General features: G+C 46.6%; 1 protein-coding gene across 1 annotated transcript in view; it reads left to right on the top strand.

Moving 5' to 3' along the window:
- Positions 1-21,593, top strand: part of LOC143936245 (sterile alpha motif domain-containing protein 9-like) — a 30,784-nt gene extending 9,191 nt beyond the window's left edge. Inside the window, exons 2-3 of the mRNA XM_077460671.1 lie at positions 10,436-10,472; positions 10,550-21,593. Of these exons, the coding sequence (XP_077316797.1) occupies positions 10,463-10,472; positions 10,550-16,725 (6,186 nt within the window). The 5' untranslated portion in view covers positions 10,436-10,462 and the 3' untranslated portion in view covers positions 16,726-21,593. The remainder of the gene's footprint in view (positions 1-10,435; positions 10,473-10,549) is intronic.
- Positions 21,594-23,465: the final 1,872 nt, after the last annotated feature.

The following is a 23,465-nucleotide window of genomic DNA, read 5'->3' as shown; positions in this document are numbered from 1 at the left end:
ACACTGAATGGAGGTCAGTGGAGGGATCGGTAGAGAGGGGTGGAGGACACTGAACGGAGGCCAGTGGAGGGATTGGTAGAGAGGGGTGGAGGACACTGAATGGAGGTCAGTGGAGGGATTGGTAGAGAGGGGTGGAGGACACTGAATGGAGACCAGTGGAGGGATTGGTAGAGAGGGGTGGAGGACACTGAATGGAGGTCAGTGGAGGGATTGGTAGAGAGGGGTGGAGGACACTGAATGGAGACCAGTGGAGGGATTGGTAGAGAGGGGTGGAGGACACTGAATGGAGACCAGTGGAGGGATTGGTAGAGAGGGGTGGAGGACACTGAATGGAGGCCAGTGGAGGGATTGGTAGAGAGGGGTGGAGGACACTGAATGGAGACCAGTGGAGGGATTGGTAGAGAGGGGTGGAGGACACTGAATGGAGACCAGTGGATGGATTGGTAGAGAGGGGTGGAGGACACTGAATGGAGGGATTGGTAGAGTGGTGGAGGACACTGAATGGAGGACACTGAATGGAGGGATTGGTAGAGAGGGGTGGAGGACACTGAATGGACACCAGTGGAGGGATTGGTGGAGAGGGGTGGAGGACACTGAATGGAGGTCAGTGGAGGGATTGGTAGAGAGGGGTGGAGGACACTGAATGGAGACCAGTGGAGGGATTGGTAGAGAGGGGTGGAGGACACTGAACGGAGGTCAGTGGAGGGATTGGTAGAGAGGGGTGGAGGACACTGAACGGAGGCCAGTGGAGGGATTGGTAGAGAGGGGTGGAGGACACTGAATGGAGGTCAGTGGAGGGATTGGTAGAGAGGGGTGGAGGACACTGAACGGAGGCCAGTGGAGGGATTGGTAGAGAGGGGTGGAGGACACTGAACGGAGGCCAGTGGAGGGATTGGTAGAGAGGGGTGGAGGACACTGAATGGAGGTCAGTGGAGGGATTGGTAGAGAGGGGTGGAGGACACTGAATGGAGACCAGTGGAGGGATTGGTAGAGAGGGGTGGAGGACACTGAATGGAGACCAGTGGGGGGATTGGCAGAGAGGGGTGGAGGACACTGAATGGAGACCAGTGGAGGGATTGGTAGAGAGGGGTGGAGGACACTGAATGGAGACCAGTGGAGGGATTGGTAGAGAGGGGTGGAGGACACTGAATGGAGACCAGTGGAGGGATTGGTAGAGAGGGGTGGAGGACACTGAATGGAGACCAGTGGAGGGATTGGTAGAGAGGGGTGGAGGACACTGAATGGAGACCAGTGGGGGGATTGGCAGAGAGGGGTGGAGGACACTGAATGGAGACCAGTGGAGGGATTGGTAGAGAGGGGTGGAGGACACTGAATGGAGGCCAGTGGAGGGATTGGTAGAGAGGGGTGGAGGACACTGAATGGAGGCCAGTGGAGGGATTGGTAGAGAGGGGTGGAGGACACTGAATGGAGACCAGTGGGGGGATTGGCAGAGAGGGGTGGAGGACACTGAATGGAGGTCAGTGGAGGGATTGGTAGAGAGGGGTGGAGGACACTGAATGGAGGACAGTGGAGGGATTGGTAGAGAGGGGTGGAGGACACTGAATGGAGGTCAGTGGAGGGATTGGTAGAGAGGGGTGGAAGACACTGAACGGAGGCCAGTGGAGGGATTGGTAGAGAGGGGTGGAGGACACTGAATGGAGACCAGTGGGGGGATTGGCAGAGAGGGGTGGAGGACACTGAATGGAGACCAGTGGAGGGATTGGTAGAGAGGGGTGGAGGACACTGAATGGAGGTCAGTGGAGGGATTGGTAGAGAGGGGTGGAGGACACTGAATGGAGGTCAGTGGAGGGATTGGTAGAGAGGGGTGGAGGACACTGAACGGAGGCCAGTGGAGGGATTGGTAGAGAGGGGTGGAGGACACTGAATGGAGACCAGTGGGGGGATTGGCAGAGAGGGGTGGAGGACACTGAATGGAGACCAGTGGAGGGATTGGTAGAGAGGGGTGGAGGACACTGAATGGAGGTCAGTGGAGGGATTGGTAGAGAGGGGTGGAGGACACTGAATGGAGACCAGTGGGGGGATTGGCAGAGAGGGGTGGAGGACACTGAATGGAGACCAGTGGAGGGATTGGTAGAGAGGGGTGGAGGACACTGAATGGAGGCCAGTGGAGGGATTGGTAGAGAGGGGTGGAGGACACTGAATGGAGACCAGTGGGGGGATTGGCAGAGAGGGGTGGAGGACACTGAATGGAGACCAGTGGAGGGATTGGTAGAGAGGGGTGGAGGACACTGAATGGAGACCAGTGGAGGGATTGGTAGAGAGGGGTGGAGGACACTGAACGGAGGCCAGTGGAGGGATTGGTAGAGAGGGGTGGAGGACACTGAATGGAGGTCAGTGGAGGGATTGGTAGAGAGGGGTAGAGGACACTGAATGGAGGTCAGTGGAGGGATTGGCAGAGAGGGGTGGAGGACACTGAGTGGAGATCAGTGGAGGGATTGGTAGAGAGGGGTGGAGGACACTGAATGGAGACCAGTGGAGGGATTGGTAGAGAGGGGTGGAGGACACTGAATGGAGGTCAGTGGAGGGATTGGTAGAGAGGGGTGGAGGACACTGAATGGAGACCAGTGGAGGGATTGGTAGAGAGGGGTGGAGGACACTGAGTGGAGATCAGTGGAGGGATTGGCAGAGAGGGGTGGAGGACACTGAATGGAGGTCAGTGGAGGGATTGGTAGAGAGGGGTGGAGGACACTGAATGGAGACCAGTGGAGGGATTGGTAGAGAGGGGTGGAGGACACTGAATGGAGACCAGTGGAGGGATTGGTAGAGAGGGGTGGAGGACACTGAATGGAGGTCAGTGGAGGGATTGGTAGAGAGGGGTGGAGGACACTGAGTGGAGATCAGTGGAGGGATTGGTAGAGAGGGGTGGAGGACACTGAATGGAGACCAGTGGAGGGATTGGTGGAGAGGGGTGGAGGACACTGAATGGAGGTCAGTGGAGGGATTGGTAGAGAGGGGTGGAGGACACTGAATGGAGGTCAGTGGAGGGATTGGTAGAGAGGGGTGGAGGACACTGAATGGAGACCAGTGGAGGGATTGGTAGAGAGGGGTGGAGGACACTGAATGGAGACCAGTGGAGGGATTGGTAGAGAAGGGTGGAGGACACTGAATGGAGGCCAGTGGAGGGATTGGTAGAGAGGGGTGGAGGACACTGAATGGAGGTCAGTGGAGGGATTGGTAGAGAGGGGTGGAGGACACTGAATGGAGGTCAGTGGAGGGATTGGTAGAGAGGGGTGGAGGACACTGAATGGAGACCAGTGGAGGGATTGGTGGAGAGGGGTGGAGGACACTGAATGGAGGTCAGTGGAGGGATTGGTAGAGAGGGGTGGAGGACACTGAATGGAGGTCAGTGGAGGGATTGGTAGAGAGGGGTGGAGGACACTGAATGGAGACCAGTGGAGGGATTGGTAGAGAGGGGTGGAGGACACTGAATGGAGACCAGTGGAGGGATTGGTAGAGAGGGGTGGAGGACACTGAATGGAGGCCAGTGGAGGGATTGGTAGAGAGGGGTGGAGGACACTGAATGGAGGTCAGTGGAGGGATTGGTAGAGAGGGGTAGAGGACACTGAATGGAGGTCAGTGGAGGGATTGGTAGAGAGGGGTGGAGGACACTGAATGGAGGTCAGTGGAGGGATTGGTAGAGAGGGATGGAGGACACTGAATGGAGACCAGTGGAGGGATTGGTAGAGAGGGGTGGAGGACACTGAATGGAGGTCAGTGGAGGGATTGGTAGAGAGGGGTGGAGGACACTGAGTGGAGATCAGTGGAGGGATTGGTAGAGAGGGGTGGAGGACACTGAATGGAGACCAGTGGAGGGATTGGTAGAGAGGGGTGGAGGACACTGAATGGAGGTCAGTGGAGGGATTGGTAGAGAGGGGTGGAGGACACTGAATGGAGACCAGTGGAGGGATTGGTAGAGAGGGGTGGAGGATACTGAATGGAGGTCAGTGGAGGGATTGGTAGAGAGGGGCGAAGGACACTGAGTGGAGATCAGTGGAGGGATTGGTAGAGAGGGGTGGAGGACACTGAATGGAGACCAGTGGAGGGATTGGTAGAGAGGGGTGGAGGACACTGAATGGAGGTCAGTGGAGGGATTGGTGGAGAGGGGTGGAGGACACTGAATGGAGGTCAGTGGAGGGATTGGTAGAGAGGGGTGGAGGACACTGAATGGAGGTCAGTGGAGGGATTGGTAGAGAGGGGTGGAGGACACTGAATGGAGGTCAGTGGAGGGATTGGCAGAGAGGGGTGGAGGACACTGAATGGAGGTCAGTGGAGGGATTGGTAGAGAGGGGTGGAGGACACTGAATGGAGGTCAGTGGAGGGATTGGTGGAGAGGGGTGGAGGACACTGAATGGAGGTCAGTGGAGGGATTGGTAGAGAGGGGTGGAGGACACTGAATGGAGGTCAGTGGAGGGATTGGTAGAGAGGGGTGGAGGACACTGAATGGAGGTCAGTGGAGGGATTGGTAGAGAGGGGTGGAGGACACTGAATGGAGACCAGTGGAGGGATTGGTAGAGAGGGGTGGAGGACACTGAATGGAGGTCAGTGGAGGGATTGGTAGAGAGGGGTGGAGGACACTGAATGGAGGTCAGTGGAGGGATCGGTAGAGAGGGGTGGAGGACACTGAATGGAGACCAGTGGAGGGATTGGTAGAGAGGGGTGGAGGACACTGAATGGAGGTCAGTGGAGGGATTGGTAGAGAGGGGTGGAGGACACTGAATGGAGGTCAGTGGAGGGATTGGTAGAGAGGGGTGGAGGACACTGAATGGAGGTCAGTGGAGGGATTGGTAGAGAGGGGTGGAGGACACTGAATGGAGGTCAGTGGAGGGATTGGTAGAGGGGGGTGGAGGACACTGAATGGAGACCAGTGGAGGGATTGGTAGAGAGGGGTGGAGGACACTGAATGGAGGTCAGTGGAGGGATTGGTAGAGAGGGGTGGAGGACACTGAATGGAGGTCAGTGGAGGGATTGGTAGAGAGGGGTGGAGGACACTGAATGGAGACCAGTGGAGGGATTGGTAGAGAGGGGTGGAGGACACTGAATGGAGACCAGTGGAGGGATTGGTAGAGAGGGGTGGAGGACACTGAATGGAGGCCAGTGGAGGGATTGGTAGAGAGGGGTGGAGGACACTGAATGGAGGTCAGTGGAGGGATTGGTAGAGAGGGGTAGAGGACACTGAATGGAGGTCAGTGGAGGGATTGGTAGAGAGGGGTGGAGGACACTGAATGGAGGTCAGTGGAGGGATTGGTAGAGAGGGATGGAGGACACTGAATGGAGACCAGTGGAGGGATTGGTAGAGAGGGGTGGAGGACACTGAATGGAGGTCAGTGGAGGGATTGGTAGAGGGGGGTGGAGGACACTGAATGGAGACCAGTGGAGGGATTGGTAGAGAGGGGTGGAGGACACTGAATGGAGGTCAGTGGAGGGATTGGTAGAGAGGGGTGGAGGACACTGAATGGAGGTCAGTGGAGGGATTGGTAGAGAGGGGTGGAGGACACTGAATGGAGGTCAGTGGAGGGATTGGTAGAGAGGGGTGGAGGACACTGAATGGAGGTCAGTGGAGGGAATGTCTAGCACCCAGTTTGTGTGCCTCTGTCAAGATACAGCTTCCTCCAGTGTGGACTAAAGAATCGGGTGTTATAGCTGAATACCCAAGATCTAGGCGACACTAGCTTAGGTGCAAACTGGAACTCTTTATTGTAAATTCACACAGAATTTATACCATGCAAAATCAGATCAGTTTGATCACATTATGCAAACAGTAAGATAATAAACATAGCTAAGGAACAGCCAACATAAACATCAGTCTAATTAAACGGTAAGCTAATCAACATTGAGGTATAACATCCCACAATAGTTCTCTAACAAGGTAAAGTGGACACAATATTAGTCACATCTCCAAGAGATGATCAGATAGACAGAAACAATAGGTGACTCAATTAACAATGGGAAATTGCACCTGAGAGACATACTTAACCACTTGCTTACTGGGCACTTAAACCCCCCTCCTGCCCAGACCAATTTTCAGCTTTCAGCGCTGATGCACTTTGAATGACAATTACGCGGTCATACAACACTGTACCCAAATGACATTTTTATCATTTTTTTCCCACAAATAGAGCTTTCTTTTGGTGGTATTTAATTACAGCTCAGAGTTTTATTTTTTGCTAAACAAACAAAAAAAGATGCAAAATAAAAAATCATGTTTAATAGTTTGTTATAAAACTTTGCAAACAGGTCATTTTTCTCCTTCATTGAAATGCACTGATGAGGCTGCACTGATGGGCACTGATAGGCACAGTTAAGGCGGAACTAATAGGCACAGATAAGGTGGCACCGATAGGCACAGATAAGGCAGTACTGATGGGCACAGATAAGGCGGCACTGATGGGCAAAGATAAGATGGCACGGATGGGTGGCACTAAGGGGCACTGATAGGTACCACTGACTGATGGGCACTTATAGGTGGCTCTGATAGGTGGCACTGCTGGGCACTGATGGGCGGCACTGGTAGATGACACTGATGGGCACAGATATGTGGCACTGGGGTGCAGCACTGTTGTTGAGGCAGATTGTGGGCACTGATAGGTGGCACTGGGTGCACTGTGGGTACTGATGGGTGGCACTGTGGGCAATGATGGGTGGTACTGATGGGGGGGCACTTTTTTTATTATTTAGGTGGAACTGGCAGGGGGCAGGTGGGCACTGATAATAGTCTGATAAGCCCCCCGCCCGCAGACCCCAACAACCAATGGCCAGGGTTGTTGAGAAGAGGCCTTTGTCCTCATCAACATGGGGACAAGGTACTTTGGGGTGGGAGGGCCGCAGGTCCCCCCTTCCCCAAAGCATCCCCCCATGTTGAGGGCACGCAGCCTGGTACAGCTCAGGAAGGGGGGGGCGCTCGCTCATCCCCACCCCCTTTCCCGACCGCCCAGGCTGCGTGCTCGGATAAGGGTCTGGTATGGACTTTGGGGGGGGCCCCCACATCGTTTTTTCAGGGTAGGGCTTCCCCTTTAAATTCATACCAGGTGACGAGGCTAGCAAGGTGTCGATCTCGCCGATGGAGGCGGCGACATTGACTTCCTTTGTTAGCCCCGTCTACCTGGAGCCACGTTCAAAATGAACGGACTTTACTCCGTGTGTGAGCAAGTCCGTTCATTTCAAAAGTAATTTCAAAACTTTCGAATTCCTCTTCCATGGCGGCTGGTATCTGCACCTCTCCTCTTCTGCTATCCAGACCTTGGATCCTGGTGGTGGGTTGGATGTGTTCACGGTAATGAAGCACAATCCCACCACTTGTCACCAATGTGACGGACCCCTGTACTCAAGAAGAGTCTGCCCGCCATATAAGCTTCCCTTGCCCGGCACCAGCGTTATCCAAGGTCCAAGGGTATCTCAGCCAATGGGCAGGGGTTTTCTTGAATCCCTTGGCCTGCTGGGAGAGCCCATATATTCAGGCGGAGTCAAGTGATTGGGTTATTGAGCCCTCTGGACGGTGGTCTGGGTGGACGTGTGTTGTCTGAGGGGAAGCTGTTGTCAGTAAGGCACCTTATTACCAGGGACCACAGTGGGTATCTGAAGCAAGTACCAGATCAGCATCCTCACCAACCAGGGACAGTGAAGAATCAGGAAACTTCAGCAGGTGTCAAGCCAGGGACCCGGTCACAGGAGGTGATGCTTGCAGAGCAGTCTTATGTGTCAAGCCAGGGGCCGAGCAGGATAGCAGGGGTGAAACTTGAGGAGCATCTGGAGTGCCAATCTAGGGACCCAGCAGAGAGGCGGGGGTGACGCTTGAGGAAGATACTAAAGTGAAGATTGGAGGAGCTCAGGGGTTTCAGTGACAGTGAATCAACTAGTCTAGTGAGAGAGACCAGGGGCTCAGTGGGCTGAAGAACTACAAGAAGTGATTGCAGTGGAAGTGACGGAACTGTTACACTTTGTGTTAGAAACTGTTAAAGACTGTTGCCATAGGAGACAGCATTCCTGAATGTGCAGATGTGGCGTCTTGCTGGATGCCTTTCCCTGCATGGCTGTCCTCCTGTAGAAGTCTCAGAGTCTGCCAATTAACGTTGCAACTACCTAAGGGTGTCCTGGCCCTAACCCTCTCTCCCAAAGTTCTTTTTAAGAGAAATAAAATGTCTTTGCATTCATGAAGTGTCTGGCGCCCATGAATCTAACTTGCATTACACCCACTATACCTCACAACCCACAGGTTCTCATTAGACTAGAGGAGGCCTGGGACCTTGCTACAGAAATAAGCTCAATCATCCTCCAATAACCACACCAGAGATTCTGAGCCATATTGAAGGGGGGGGGGGGGAAGGATCATCACTGCCTTTAGTAATGCTGGACAAATCCAACTCCACACAATCCTGAATTAATGGCTGAACTTCACCAAACATCCTGCATTGATCAACTAGGGAACGAGCAAGAGGAATACATTGTAACAGGCCCACTCCTTCAGTATTTGGGGGCAATATTCCCTTCCCTATATACGCACTTATATATATCCGATATGTGTCCAATATACCAGAACTGCATAAACCAAAACATGAAAATCAAATAAGTGAGTAACCAAACAATGAACAACTACCTAAACCAAATATTTACAGACAGCGGGTTATAAGAAGCGTAGTCAGTGTTAGAGGCAGGGTCATACACAGTAGATCAGACAGAAGGAGCAAGCCAGGACAGAGGGAGGGTAGACAGGAATAAGAACAGGCAGATGGGTAAGGAATCAGGACTAGGATGCAGGAACCCAGGTCAGAGGCACATGGAAAGACACCCAGGCAAAGGGGTATAGAACAGGCCGAGCTTAAAGCGGAGCTCCATCCAAAACGGGATGCTCCGCTTGTTTGCCTCCTCCCCCCTCCACTGCCACATTTGGCACCTTTCGGGTGGAGCGGGTACTTGGTTTTTACCGAAGCCTGCTCCCACTTCCAGCTAAGTTTGTTGCAGCAAACTCAGCTGGAAGTTTGCCCCCCCTCCTCCTTCCCCCACCGCTGGGCCATTCACAATGTGCAGCACGCTCCGCACATGCACAGTAGGGGCTTTTCTGCCGATTTCCCTTAGCCAAGATGGCGGTGGCAGCACCTGAGAGCTAATTGAAAAATAGGCTCAGGTGAGGACACCGCTGGATTTGTGGACAGGTAAGTGTCCTTATTAATTAAATCCAGCAGCTGCAGTATTTGCACAGTATTTGTAGCTGCCAACTTTCTTTTTTTTTTTTAAGGAGTCCAGAGCTTTGCTTTAACCACTTCAGCCCCGGACCATTTGGCTGGCCAAACACCAGAGCACTTTTTGCGATTGGGCACTGCGCTACTTTAACTGACAATTGCGCGGTCATGCGACGTGGCTCCCAAACAAAATTGACGTCCTTTTTTTTTCCACAAACAGAGATTTCTTTTGGTGGTATTTTGATGTGTTTTTTATTTTTTAGGCTATAAACAGAAATAAAGCGACAATTTTGAAAAAAACGTATTATTTTTTACTTTTTTCTATAATAAATATCCCCAAAAAATAAATAAAAACATTTTCTCCCTCAGTTTAGGCCGATACGTATTCTTCTATATATTTTTGGTATAAAAAAAGTGCAATAAGCAATTATTGATTGGTTTGCGCAAAAGTTATAGCGTCTACAAAATAGGGGATAGATGTATGGCATTTTTATTATTAATTATTTTTTTACTAGTAATGGCGGTGATCAGCGATTTTTATCGTGACTGCGACATTATGGCGGACACATTAGACACTATTGACACCGTTTTGGGACCATTGTCATTGATACAGCAATCAGTGCTATAAAAATGCACTGATTACTGTAAAAATGACACTGCCAGTGGAGGGGGTAACCAGTAGGGGGTGCTGAAGGGGTTAAGTGTGTCCTAGGGAGTGTTCTAATTGTGGGGGGGTGGGCTATCTGTGACACGACACTGATCACCACTCCCAATTACAGGGAGTTGTGATCAGTGTCCTGTCACTAGGAAGAACGGGGAAATGCTTGTTTACATGAGCATCTCGACGTTCTTCCTCTCCGTAAGACGATCGCGGGTATCCCCGCGGCGAACGAGTCCGTGGTGGTCGGTTTCACGGAGCTCGACACCCACAATGCTGCATCTTAAAGGGGGCGTACAGGTGCGTCTATCTGCCCAGCTGTGCCATTTTGTCGATGTATATCATTGTGCGTTGTTTCTTAAGTGGGTAAACACTCTTTCTGCAATGAGCATCGGGTGATAACTGATTTCCATGAGCTTCTGGTTGCTGAGGGACTCCGATGAGGGACACCGGAGATGCAGCCTATAGGTCTGGGAGCCACAGTTGCCACCAGCAAGCAAACCAATTCCTGACAGATATCATACAGATATTATACACCGATCTCCCAAATGTGGCTTCTGACATGTTTTCCTCTCTCTTTCAGATATGTATGGTATAAGAAGACGCCATCATGAGTCTGGGTAGGTTGTATTATATGGTTACAGTAGTATACAATACTCAAGTTCAGAGTTTTCAATGATTGTATTTTTTAATTAAGGTGACAAGCCGCTGGAAAGTTGGACTGAGAATGATGTCAGCAGCTGGTTGGCTTCAATTGGATTGAAAAAGGAATATATCACTAAACTTCATGAAGAAGAAGCCACAGGAGCAGTGCTAAAAATCCTCAGTGAACATCATCTAGAAAAAATGGGACTGAAATATCTTCAAATACAACTTTTACTCAAGAAAAGAGATGAACTTTTAGAAAAAGAGATCCAAAGAAAACCACCAAAGGGAGAGGACAAACATCTCCAGGAACCTGGGAGACTCTCCATCAATCCCCCAGGCACAAGTCCATCATCTTCCAAACACAAGAGAGATGGGCAAGAAAAACCTAGAGACACCCAGTCCGATCCCACAAAAAGCAAAGAGAAAACACATCAGACCAATACAAATACTCAGAAGGAGGATATATCATCTCCAGCAATGTCCAGTCCAGAAGTAAATAAACATGTGGAAAGGCAGACTGAAAAAAATCCTAGTGAAGAAGAAAGACCTGGGGAGATTGTGAAAATAAATATGAACTCTGGTGCTAATACAAAACCACATGAGACAAAGGAAGGTCAACCAGGAGAGGGAGAGGAGACGACTTCAGGGAAGAGTATTGTACCTCACATACAGAGCTCCACAGAGAAAATGAACACTTCTGAAAATAAAAAGAAGCCACCCACTGAAAATTCATTGGAGAATAAAGAGATTTTTAAGGACAAGTCACAAAAAAATCAGAATGCCTCTCAATCAGATACATCAAGGACACACAAAGAAAATATAACCACAGAAGATAAACCCAAAAAGCAGAATTCTTGTTCTACAAGTTTATCTGCACAACCATGTCAGCCACCTGGAAAAAATGGTGGCATTGTACAAGAAATACTTAGAGATACCCAGTCCAATATCACAAAAAACAAGAAGCAAACACAACAAACCAATACAATACATCAGGCAGGAATGTCCAGTCTCAACGTAAAACCCAGGGGAAAGCAATCTGAAAAAAGTTCTAATTCAGAAGAAAGAACGGAGGAGATCATGAAGAAAAATACGAACTCCAGTGCGAATACAAAACCACGTCAGACAAAGGAAGGTCAACGAGGCGAGGGAGGGGAGACAACTTCAGAAAAGAGTATTGTACCTCACATACAGAGCATAACGGAGAAGTGTAACACTTGCGAAAATAAAAACAAGCCGCCCTATAAAAATTCATTGGAGAATAAAGAGATTTCAAAGGACAAGTCACCAAAAAATCAGAATGCCTCTCAATCAGATACATCAAGGAAACACAAAGAAAATATAACCACAGAAGATAAACCCAAAAAGCAGAATCCTTGTTCTACAAGTTTATCTGTACAACCATGTCAGCCACCTGGAAAAAAATCGGATCAACCTCCAAAAATTAAAGGCCAAACAGATACAAAAGACCAATTTGTAGCTGGCTTAAGTGAAAGAAATGTGTCTTCAGAAGGCAAACCTCAACAAAACATTAACAGTCCAACCTCAGAAAACAAGTCACCTTCTCCTGTGACCAGCAACAGTGACAACATTAAGCCCAAAGAATTTCAGGAAAGTGCCACCACCAGAAATAAACCAAACCAAGTGGACAAACAAGGTCAGAAAAATCTCAACAAAAAGTCCAAAAACAACCATGAGACCCCAAACCAAAAGCAGAAGGATGGGCAACATTTAAAAAGCACAGCTAGTGGCAAATCAGAAGACAAACCACAACAAAACCAGGGAAGATCGTGTTCAGAAGAGAAAAGTCTCACAGGGGAAAATTGGAGTATAGAGGAGAAACTCACAAAAACACAAATAAGTTCTACAAAAATTGTTTTTGAAAAGGACCAATTACCTCAGAAATTAAGCATCAACATTCCTGAAGAGCACCAAGAAACAATGAGTTCTGGAGATAAAAACCTAATTGTGACAAAAGGTTCTGAAAGGAGCATCAGTTCAAAAGAGAACATCAGACCAGTCCAGATGCTGAAAGATGTAACACTTTTAACACTGAGCAATTTCCGACCCTTTGATAAGTATGATACAAACTTCAAATATGTGAAAAACCAAGTACTTCCCCCTGAGACGGGCATCACCAATCTGATCACTCCTTGTCATGAGTACAAATCATTTGCCATCGCCGCAGACTTGGATAGGCCAAGACTTCTAGCAAAACTACGATATGAGACCTTTCGATTTGCTGCGGCCTGTCTGAACATGAGAACTAATGGAACCATACACTTTGGCATCATGGACAGTGTGGAAGACAAAGGCTTCACACATGGACAGATCGTTGGTATTCCAATTAGAAATAAAGACTGGTATGCAGATTTATTGAATGATTTGGATAAATGCTTTCCCGAAGTCAGTGAATATGCAGCTGCAGCAATGTGTATTCGCTGCCCTGAATTTATTGAGGTTGTTGATGCGGAGTCGGAAGAGAAAAAGTTTGTGGTGGAGGTAGATATTGAGCCTCTATTCATCAGTGTAGAGAGGAAAATTTTTCAAGTAAGTTTGCCAAAGTTTGATGAGCATAAGAATAAGACTTTTTACGAAAGGAAAACTATATATGAGAGAGCGGGGACAAAATCGCAGTCAGTTAAAATAGAGGAAATTAATGCATTAAACCTAAGGCTAAAGGAAGCAGATAAGAGGAGAAAGGAAGCTGAGGAGGCCAATGTTCCTGAAGCACACAGATATGAAAATCTAGGTAGAAAAGTATCTGTCCTGCTAACAAATGGCAAACAGTACTTCGATGACACACTGCAATATGTACTCATCACAAACCAGTGCGAGAAACACCAACTGCAACATTTAACCTTTTTGAAATACTTGAAAATCTTGTGTGCTTTTGATTTTGATTCAGAGTCTGACATTAGTGGGCTACACTCCAAATGTAAAGATTACCATCTGTCAAATATATTCTCCTTAAAGAGCTATGCCAGTGAGTATGGGAAGAACCTGGATGACATTATTAATAATCTGGGGCTCTTCAAGCAAACAAGCTGGATATTTTGTAATGGACGGAAGAGTTTTGATGGAGAAGATTTACCATGTGATGAGCAATGTTGGATCAAAGACAAAATGAAGCACTTTAAGAAGGCAGTTTCTTTAATCTGTGATAATATTAAGAGAGGATCCTTCATCGTGCTCTTCATGCTGTTTTCCCCTGTGGAAAAGCCCATTGTTAAGGCCTTGATGGAATTTTATGAGGAATTGAGTGGTATGGAGTACATCACTTGTATCACAGAGTGTGAAGAATATTACACACAATGGGCTGACTTGGCACAAGCAACATGCAATAGAACAGAACTTGACCAAAGAAGTGTTGTTGGCATGAAGCTCAGCCATGTTGATGCTACAGTTCAAGACATGATTCCAGAAAAGAACTTCAACAGAAAGTTACCCGTCTCTACAAAAGGAGTTTGTTTTCTTACAACACCTAAAGAAGAAAAAATGAACTCCCTAAACATCTTGTGTGTAAATGAGTGTGAAAACACCAACCTTAAGGCCATAGACCCCAAGAAACTTGAAAGTGAATTCTATCGAGGAGGAAAAATTAGCTGGAAACATTTGTGGCTGGCTGAGCAGAAGAAATGTGGGGCATTCATTGAGCGCAATGCTTGTAAAGAAGTTGAGGGCATGCTGAATGGCATCTTAAATGAAGACACTGTGAAACTTCCTGTAGCCCAAATCAAAATTTTTCACCAGCCGGGCAGTGGGGGGAGTACAGTGGCCCGGCAGATCCTCTGGAAAAACAAAAACAACCTACGTTGTGCCATAGTGAACTCAAGATACCAAACTACAAAGGTGTGGGAACATGCGGTGGAGCTCAGAGAGTATGAAGAAAGGGACACTAAAAATTGTTTGCCAGTTCTCCTTCTTCTGGAAGACTGTCCCGAAGAGTACATTGATGAATTAAAGCACAGTTTACGAGAAGCCATGGTTCATAAAAAAGTGAGACGTGCAAAGACTTGCTTTATCCTCTTGACCTGTAAACGTTCAAATGCACCAGAAAAGTCTTGTTCAGCCTCGCCTATCGACACAGTTGCCATCACCCACAAGCTCAAAGATAATGAGAAGCTGCTGTTCAAAGGAAAAGCTGAAGAACTCAATGAAAATTTTCCTTCTCATGATATGATCATTACTTTTGTTTTAATGAGTCAAGAGTTCAATAAGAAGTACCTGGAAGACTTTGTGAAGAATGTGATGGAAGATCTGGACCACACTTCACCAGTGACTCGTCTGATCAGATATGTTACCTTACTAAATCATTATGTTGAAAATTCTTATATCTCCCTTTCCCACTGTGAAGTCTTTCTGGGAATTCGGTCTTATGTTACTCAAGACTACAGACTGAGCCAAAATCATGATCTCAATAGGTTAAGTGAGCAAGCGCTGATCATGGAACTAAGGGAGGAATCAACATTCATTTCTGCCATTCGCATTTTACATCCTCTAATCGCAGGGGAAATTTTAAATCAATATTCCATCCGCTCATACCCTCAGAGTAAAATTGCCCTGGAACTACTCAATGAATCTGCTGCTCTCAACCACAGATTTGCAAAACAAGAATTTGTGAAATTTATAAAAGACTTGTTTTTCCGGCGACACAAGAAAAGTCGCGGCGATGATGTAGATAGTACCTTTTCGCCACTAATAGAACATGTATGTAAGGAGGAAAGAGACACTGAGAAGGCCATTGAACTTCTACATGTTGCCTATGAGCAATTTGATAAAGATGCACATTTTGCACAACAACTTGCCAGACTTCATTATAAAAATTCTAAATTTGAAGAAGCACAGAAATGGGTGGGAACTGCCAAAGCAAAGCTGCCGGATGACTCTTATATATTGGACACTGAAGGACGCCTCTACAAGGAACTGTTTACCGTAAACCATGACAAATATAAGAAGAACCCAAGCTCAGTAGATGAAATCAGCCTGATTGAGCTTGGCCTTAAATCCATGGAATGCTTTAGAGCAGCACAAAGAGCTGCAAATAATGAGAAAGATACAATCAATAACTCCGGATATATGGGAGAAGTAGATACTGGATGCAGCCTGCTAGAGCTGCTACTAACATTATTTGAAAACATAAAGAAAGACAAGGCAGAATTGGTGGAATATCTTATCAATGTAAAATACATTCCAGAAGAGATAAAGGACTCCTGGGCAAATCTACATGGTCGTTTAAAAAGTTTGTACCAAAATATGTACAACACTCTAGAGTGGATTTCAGAAGATGTCGGCTGCTTTCAGGGTGATAAAATTGATGTTTCTGAATCAACAAACAGGAATAAAGATCCTGTCAGGAATTGGTTAGTTAAGCAGACCAAAAGTTTTGCTGATTGTTTTAGCTCTGTAGGCCAGGCAGGCCATTCTGCATCAGCTGAAGAAAATCCATTTGTCAGGAAGATGGCAATTTATAGCCTAGGAGGCAGCAGTGTAGCAACCATTCTGTCATTGCTATCCAATTCAAAAGGTGAACCCCCAGTTTTAGCATTGGAGAAGATCATCAAATGCTACCCAACAGACATATCTGAAGACAGACTGGATGATGGTGAGCTCATCAGCCTCATAATGTGCCATATTGCTCTAGGGAGTGTCCAGCCAGACAAACATTTTGATTTCAAGAAATTGCTGGAGATAAGCCAACGGTTTCTGAATGAACGAATAACATTTCCTGCAAGTGCCTACTTTCTTATTTTCATGCTTTACTGGCCAGATGAAGACTTCCTAACCACACAATATGCAAAAAAAGGCAATGTTCTGAAGTCTGTAATGGAAACAGCAAAACGGCTCCACCATAAAAGAATTAAGGACGTCCCCGTCCGTAAGAAAAGAACAAACGTGCTCTTCTTCCTCGGGAAGGGCACTGGCCTCCAGAAGTTCATTTTCAGAGGTGCCGTTGAAAGACTTCTAAACCATCCATTAAATGAACGTACCTTCCGCTTTGACAGTGACCCAAAAGATAGAAAACTAATTCAGGACAAGCTAAAGAAAGTCAATGGATGGACAGAGAATAGAAAAGTCTACACAAAGGGCCCTTTCGGAAAAGGAAAGATTGAAGTCTTGCCTCTAAACTATTCATCAGTTCCTCATGGGGATGAAAATGTGACTTTCTACCTGGGATTCACCTACATTGGATACGTAACTTACGGGATTGAAGTCAAAGAACATTAAATTGGATCTGAACCCAAGAACAGAAATGTCATACATTGCACCTTATCTGCCCTTAGACGTGATGGTTGCATTTGTTTTTTTTTCTTTTCCCTTTATTTTCGTTTTAGCCGATACTGTCAGTAACACACTTCCTGTCCTAGGGTGATGTCTACTCATTGTACTGTATCAATGGAGGAGGCAGCAATGTTACCCAAGGATTGAACTACAGAACACCTACCCCATGCCTACTTTCTGCCAAAACATGGAGAGAGGTGTTCTGTAGTCCACACAGAGAACTAGGAACAAGGTGATAACAGTCAGAGCATGGCAAGTTATATGTTCACGAGATTTCTGACAGGATTGAATGGTATTTTATGCTTATTGAACAGAGAAAGATTTACATACATTCTAAGCAGTTGAAAAAGTTTGGTCCAACTTCTCCTCTATCACATCAGCAACAGAGTTTTCCATTAAATTAGCATGTTCCTGAATTATTTCACCAGTGTGCTTCATCGTAATAGGTATGTCTGTAAAAGAGATAAACAATTAGATACTATTTTTTTTAAACTATTCAATAACTATAGCTGGCATCATTTATAAAAATAAATCAAAGTAATATTAAACTTGTGTAGCACTGAACACCAAAAGAGCTGCTTGTATGATTTGGGTCTGAGCTCTGCTAATAAACCCCACTAACTTGACTCAGTCCCCTTGACACAGCTGTGGTGCAATACAATACAGTACAATATCATATAACACAATATACCTGTATTGTCCTCTCAGGATCCACTGGCTCCACCTGTTGGGAGAAAACAATACTCCACACAACGGGGTACTTAACCAAAGTATATTTTACTATAAGTATTGGCAAACAGGTGGCTACAATAATTGTGCTGTCATCCAACATAGAATGACAGAACAATGACTTTTGATATAACAATTATAAACAATATAGTTACAAGGGAGCTCCCCCTACTTTTTATAGCTATGTGTGAGATCTCACTTAAAGTAGTCAGTCTTTAACCTTCTTGTCTTCTCTAGCAATGATAATTCCTTATAATTTGTAATCCAAGGGTTAAAGTAATTAAAGTTGAGTTAAGGATGATCCTAGTGTTGCTTCCGTAATTATAATACAATACTTGAGATGCAATAGAAAGTAGGCCTTATGCCTGCCTAGTGTCAGTTGCTATACTCCTCCTCCATGAGACTATGGATCCCAGCGAGGCCTGTATATAAGTCTGACTAGGTGCAAAGTTTAGTAAACTGTGGGCCGCAACACGCTCAACCAACTTTATCGGAAGCTTGGTATGGTAGCTCTGGTCCATTGTTTGCAGATTGCTTCTATGTCAGCCGGCTTTGTCACTCCGTTCCGTTCAGATAGGGGGACCTGGTCTTCCGATGCTCAAACGAGTGTCTCTGGATCTTCCCAATCCGATCACTGTGTCTCTGGCACTTCAGGTCACTCACACAATTGAGGAGGGCTGTGCTCTGCAAGGGCAATAGGCCGCTTCCTCCGGGAGCCCTCCTCACAAATCCTCACAGGCAGGCCATACGTTCCCAAGAGACCTAAGATGGCCGCTCGGGGTCCTTTTATGTCCTACCCAGCATGCGGTGCAAGAGAGGGTGTCCATGGGTAGGTCCCCTGGCATTCTGGAAGGTAGGTCAAATATCAAAGTAAATAAGAAGTCACTTCCTTTATTTAGTTCAATGCTCTGAAAACAAAAGTCATCGAGTCCACTATCTGTATTTGGCCGCTAGATGGCGCCATATACTAAGCTATAGGGTTGTCCATAGACTTTAATCATAGAATATTAACAGTACATTAATAGGCAAAACCATCAGCGCTACACTTGTTTATCTAATAAAGATATTTTCTCTCAAATTTGCTCCCAGCACTTATAACTGTGAATTACCAAGTAAATTGTGTGAAATGTACCCAGATGACATCTTCTGCTTTGAAAGCCTCGCCATGAACACTTCCTCCAGTTGCTGGCTCTTCCTGAGCACTCAAATTATAAGTGTTCCTCTTGTGTTCCTGCCCATCTTAGGGTGTTCCCCATAATTTATATAGCGCTGACAGTTTACGCAGCGCTTTAGTACATTAGGGTAGACATTACAATAAAATACAATTCAAGACAGGGGGAGTCAGAGGGCCCTGCTCGTTAGAGCTTACAATCTAGGAGGGAGGGTCAAGCTATACAAAAGGGTAATAGCTGTGGGGGATGAGCTAATGGAGAAAATAGTGCAGTTGTTAGATGGAGGCAGGATAGGCTTCTCTGAAGAGGAAAGTTTTCAGGGATCGCCCAAAAGTGGATACATTTGGAGACATTCTGACAGATTGGGGTAGTGAGTGCCAGAGGATGGGCGAGGCTCAGGAGAAGTCCTGGAGGAGGATATGGGAGGAGGTGATGAGGGAGCTAGAGAGCAGAAGGTCTTAGGAGGAACGAAGTGGGCGATTCGGTTGGTATTTTGAGACTCTGCTAGTGATGTAGCTGGGGGCAGAGTTGTGGATGGCTTTGTAAGTAAGTGTTAGTATTTTGAATTTAATTCGTTGGGCAAGTGGCAGCCAATGGAGGGATTGGCAGAGAGGGGTAGCAGACACTGTGCGGTTTGTAAGGTGCATGAGTCTGGCAGCAGCATTCATGATGGACTGAAGGGGGGATAGTCTATTTAAAGGTGAGCAAATGAGGAGGGAGTTGCAGTAGTCAAGGCGAGAGATAACCAGGGAGTCAATCAGGAGCTTTGTGGTTTCATTGGTTAGAAAGGGACGTAGTTTAGAGATGTTTCGGAGGTTGAGGTTGAGCTTTGGAAATTGACTGGATGTGGGGCTCAAAGGAGAGTTCAGAGTCCAGGATAACACCTAGCACACTGACATGGGGGGATGGGTGGATGGTTGTGCCACTACTCTTGACAGAGAAGTCAGGGGAAGAGGCACGTGGGGGAGGAAATATTATAAGTTCGGTTTTGGAGAAGTTGAGTTTGAGGAAGTGTTGTGACATCCATATAGATATGTCTGTTAGTAAGTTGGTGATGGGTGAGGAGACTGATGGGGTGAGTTGAGGGATGGAGAGATAGATTTGTGTGTCGTCAGCATAGAAATGATATTGAAAGCCGTGATTGGCTATCAGCTGACCCAGGGAAGAGGTGTAGATTGAAAATAGAATAGGTCCAAGAACAGAACCTTGGGGGACTCCGACAGAGAAGGGAAGAGGAGAGGAGGAAGTAGAATTGTAAGTGACACTGAAGGTGCGTTGGGATAGATAGGATGAGAGCCACTGAAGAGCACAGTCACGGAGACCGAGGGAGTAAAGTTTTTTGAGGAGGAGAGGGTGGTCAACCATGTCAAAGGCAGCTGAAAGGTCCAGAAGTAGGAATACAGAATAGTGTCCGTTGGTTTTTGCAGTTAGTAGGTCATTTGTGAGTTTTAAAAGAGAAGTTTCTGTTGAGTGTTGAGGGCGAAATCCAGATTGAAGGAGATCAAGAAGGTTGTTTTTAATGAGATAGTTGGTTGTAAACCAGGTGTTCAAGGAGTTTAGAGGAAAAGGGGAGCAAGGAGATAGGGTGTAGGCTGTTAAGATTGGTAGGGTCCAAGGATTGCTTTTTAAGTATGAGGGTGACCAGCACATGTTTTAGAGCATTGGGGAAAAGGCCAGAGGTGAGGGAGAGATTGAAGATGTGAGTTAGAGAGTGTAGGATAGAGTCAGACGGAGACCATAGTGTTTGAGAAGGAATAGGATCCAGGGGGAAGGTGGTTAGGTGGGCGTTAGAAATGAGTTTAGCAACTTCGTCTGTAGTAGCAGTTTTGAATAAGGGGAGCGTTGGGAGTACCTGTTGTAGTGGGGTCTTAACTGGGGGAGACACCTGTAGAGTGGAGATTTCATCACGGATTGTATCGATCTTGTTTTTGAAGTGATTAGCAATCTCCTGGGAAGTGATTGAGTCAGAGGGTGGAGGCGGTGGAGGACAGAGTAGAGAGTTGAAGGTAGAGAAAAGTTTACGGGGACTGGACGAGAAAGTGTTAATAAGAGTTGTAAAATAGGACTGCTTGGCAGTGTGGAGGAAAGAGTAGTATTTTTAGAGGGCAGATTTGTATTGGTTGAAGTCTTTGAGAGACTTAGTCTTGTGCCACAGACACTCAAGAGCGCGACTACGTTTTTGAGAATTCTAGTGTCATCTGTTTGCCAGGGTTGTTGTTGCCAGGGTTGTAGGGGTCGAGGCCTGATTCTGCGTGTGGTGATGGGAGCGAGCTTGTCCAGGGTGGAGGACAGGGATTTCTTGTATATAGAAGTGGCTTGGTTGGGGCAGGACAGGGGAGAGATTTTGTCATAGGGGTGGTCAGCAGCAGAATAGAGGAGAGAAGAGTTAAAGTTGCGAAAGCTTCTACGGGTGATGGTTAGGCGATTGAAGGGAAAGGTGTTGGAAGACAGGGAGAGAGAGAAACGAATAAGGTGAAGGTCGGAGAGAAGAGAAGGACTATTTGAGAAGTTGCATGGAGCGCATAGGTAGGAGAATACAAGGTCAAGGGTGTTGCAGTCAGAATGAGTAGAAGCCTGTACCCATTGCTTCAGGTCAAATGAAGAGGTTAGACTAAGAAGTTTAGAAGTATCCGGAGTGTTTGTATTAGCAGGGATGTTGAAATCACTGAGAAGGATTGTGGGAATTTCTGAAGACACAAAGTAGGGTACAGGGTTCTTGATGAGAACTCATCAAGGAAAGTTGATAATGGTCATAATAGATCTTGTAGCAGTTAATATTCCCTAATATAAACAATTCTTGCTGAATTTCAGGAGTGCTTACTTGCATATTAAAGCTAAGTTTTTTTTTTAAACATCTTTTTATGAATGTTTCAGAAAAATACAAAGAGAGTAAAACAACACTAACATTCTCAAGTACTTAGCTCATGCAGGGGCAAAATGTAAGTAAACAAGTGTTCCGAGGTAGCTGTGAGCTGTCATGAGTGAACAACAAATAACTCCAATAGTATAGCTGTGGCTCGTGTACAAATAAAGAGAAGTATAAGCATGGCATCACATTATATAACCAAAAAGAATCCAGGTACCCAGCATCCACCCGTATATCAGATTGGCAGTAGAAGCAAATTGACTGGTGGTCTTTCTTCGTCACTCATGAATCGAAAGACATGGAGGGTTCTGCTAATCATTTGAAGCAGACTTTATCATACTTTTATTTTGTCAACCCCTATGCAGGTATGTATCTCTTTATAAAGGTAATGTACCATTAACTTCCTGTTTCCAGTAATAGCCTTCCTGGAGTAAAATAAATAGAAGGCCAATCAGCGTTCCCTCTGCCACCATGGGGAGCAGCTCCTCCACCAGACCTAACAAGTAGATCCCTGGGAGGGATAAATAGAGTTACTCACTACTGATTTTTTTTTTTTGAAAAAAAAATGTATTTAAACTTCTAAATTATATACATAGTAACATTACTGCATTTAAAAAAATCCAATTACAGGGGTTGCAGGCAGAGTCTAGCAGGACAGACATGGAGATCTAGAGCTCCACTCCGCTGAGGGAAAAAGCTGCCTTCATAAGGGACATAGCAGGATAAAAACTTATCCTTCAGTACCCCCTTGTACCAGGAAACAGGCAGATATAATTTTAAGCCACCATAATGGTGTTTGGAGGAAACCATGGCAAGTCAAAAATTCTCCTCACAAAGGACATACCGGGGCTAAAATGGCGGCAGCTCCCGCCACATTCACTGCCTCCGTGCATTCCCACAGGAAAAAAGCAACCCAGCTAATCTCCCCTGCTGATTCAGAAACTTAACTAACTCCTTCACATAATCCCTCACATATATCCACAGCATCCCCAGTACTTTTGCATCAGTTTGAGAAAATGTTCCACAAGGCATTAAAGCAGATCTCTGAACAGATAACTAGCGGCCTCACCAAAGAGATCAGAGAGCTAGGTAATCGCACTGCTGTTTGGAGCTAAAAATAGATGAAATAGAACTGAACACACAAGACAACATGACTGAAATGCAGAATTTAAAAGAAGAAAATGTAATACTCCAATCTAAATTAGAGGACCATGAAAATAGGGCCAGGGGGGCGTGGCCTGACCTAGCAGGAAGATGGATGCTTAATCCCTGAGCTCCTGCCGCCACAAGGAAAAGCTGACTGGAATCTGAGGTAACATTGTCCCTGAACACCTCCAAATCATGGGGTCTGCATCACGGAATTCTTCTGCCTCCCGCTCCCGTTCCCACCACGAACAAACAGGGGATGGGGTCATAACATTCCTGAAATGCTTCATACCGACAGAGGGAACTTGGCGCCATCTGGAAGACCTCAACAACAGAGGTCAGCGCCATAATCTCAGAGTCAGAGGCCTGCCAGAGACCATCGAGGGAGATCAAATAATCCCCACTGTGACTGGAATATTCCATGGTATGCTTAATAGACCATTTCATATGCCCATTAACATGGAAAGGATCCACTGGGCCTTACGTCCCAAGGGAAAGGAGACGGATCCCCCGAGGGATATCATTTGCTGCATAATAGAAGGAGGAAATTCTAAGACAAGCTAGAAGCAGGCCTCAAATACTCCATGAGGGGAGAGCACTTCAAATCTATCAAGACCTCTCAGGAATCGCCTTACAACATCGGCGTGATCTGAAGCCCTTGCTGGATGTCCTTCGTACGAAAGGTATTCAATATAAATGGAAATTCCCGTTTTGCCTTTCTGCCTCCACCCAGGGCCGCATGGCTCTCCTGAGAATACCAGAGGATATCCCAC

Source organism: Lithobates pipiens, unplaced genomic scaffold (genome assembly GCF_037356315.1).
Source record: "Lithobates pipiens isolate NorthernLeopardFrog02 unplaced genomic scaffold, aLitPip1_a1.2 Scaffold_28, whole genome shotgun sequence".
Taxonomy (NCBI): domain Eukaryota; kingdom Metazoa; phylum Chordata; class Amphibia; order Anura; family Ranidae; genus Lithobates; species Lithobates pipiens.
This window is presented reverse-complemented; position numbering and strand designations above follow the sequence as displayed.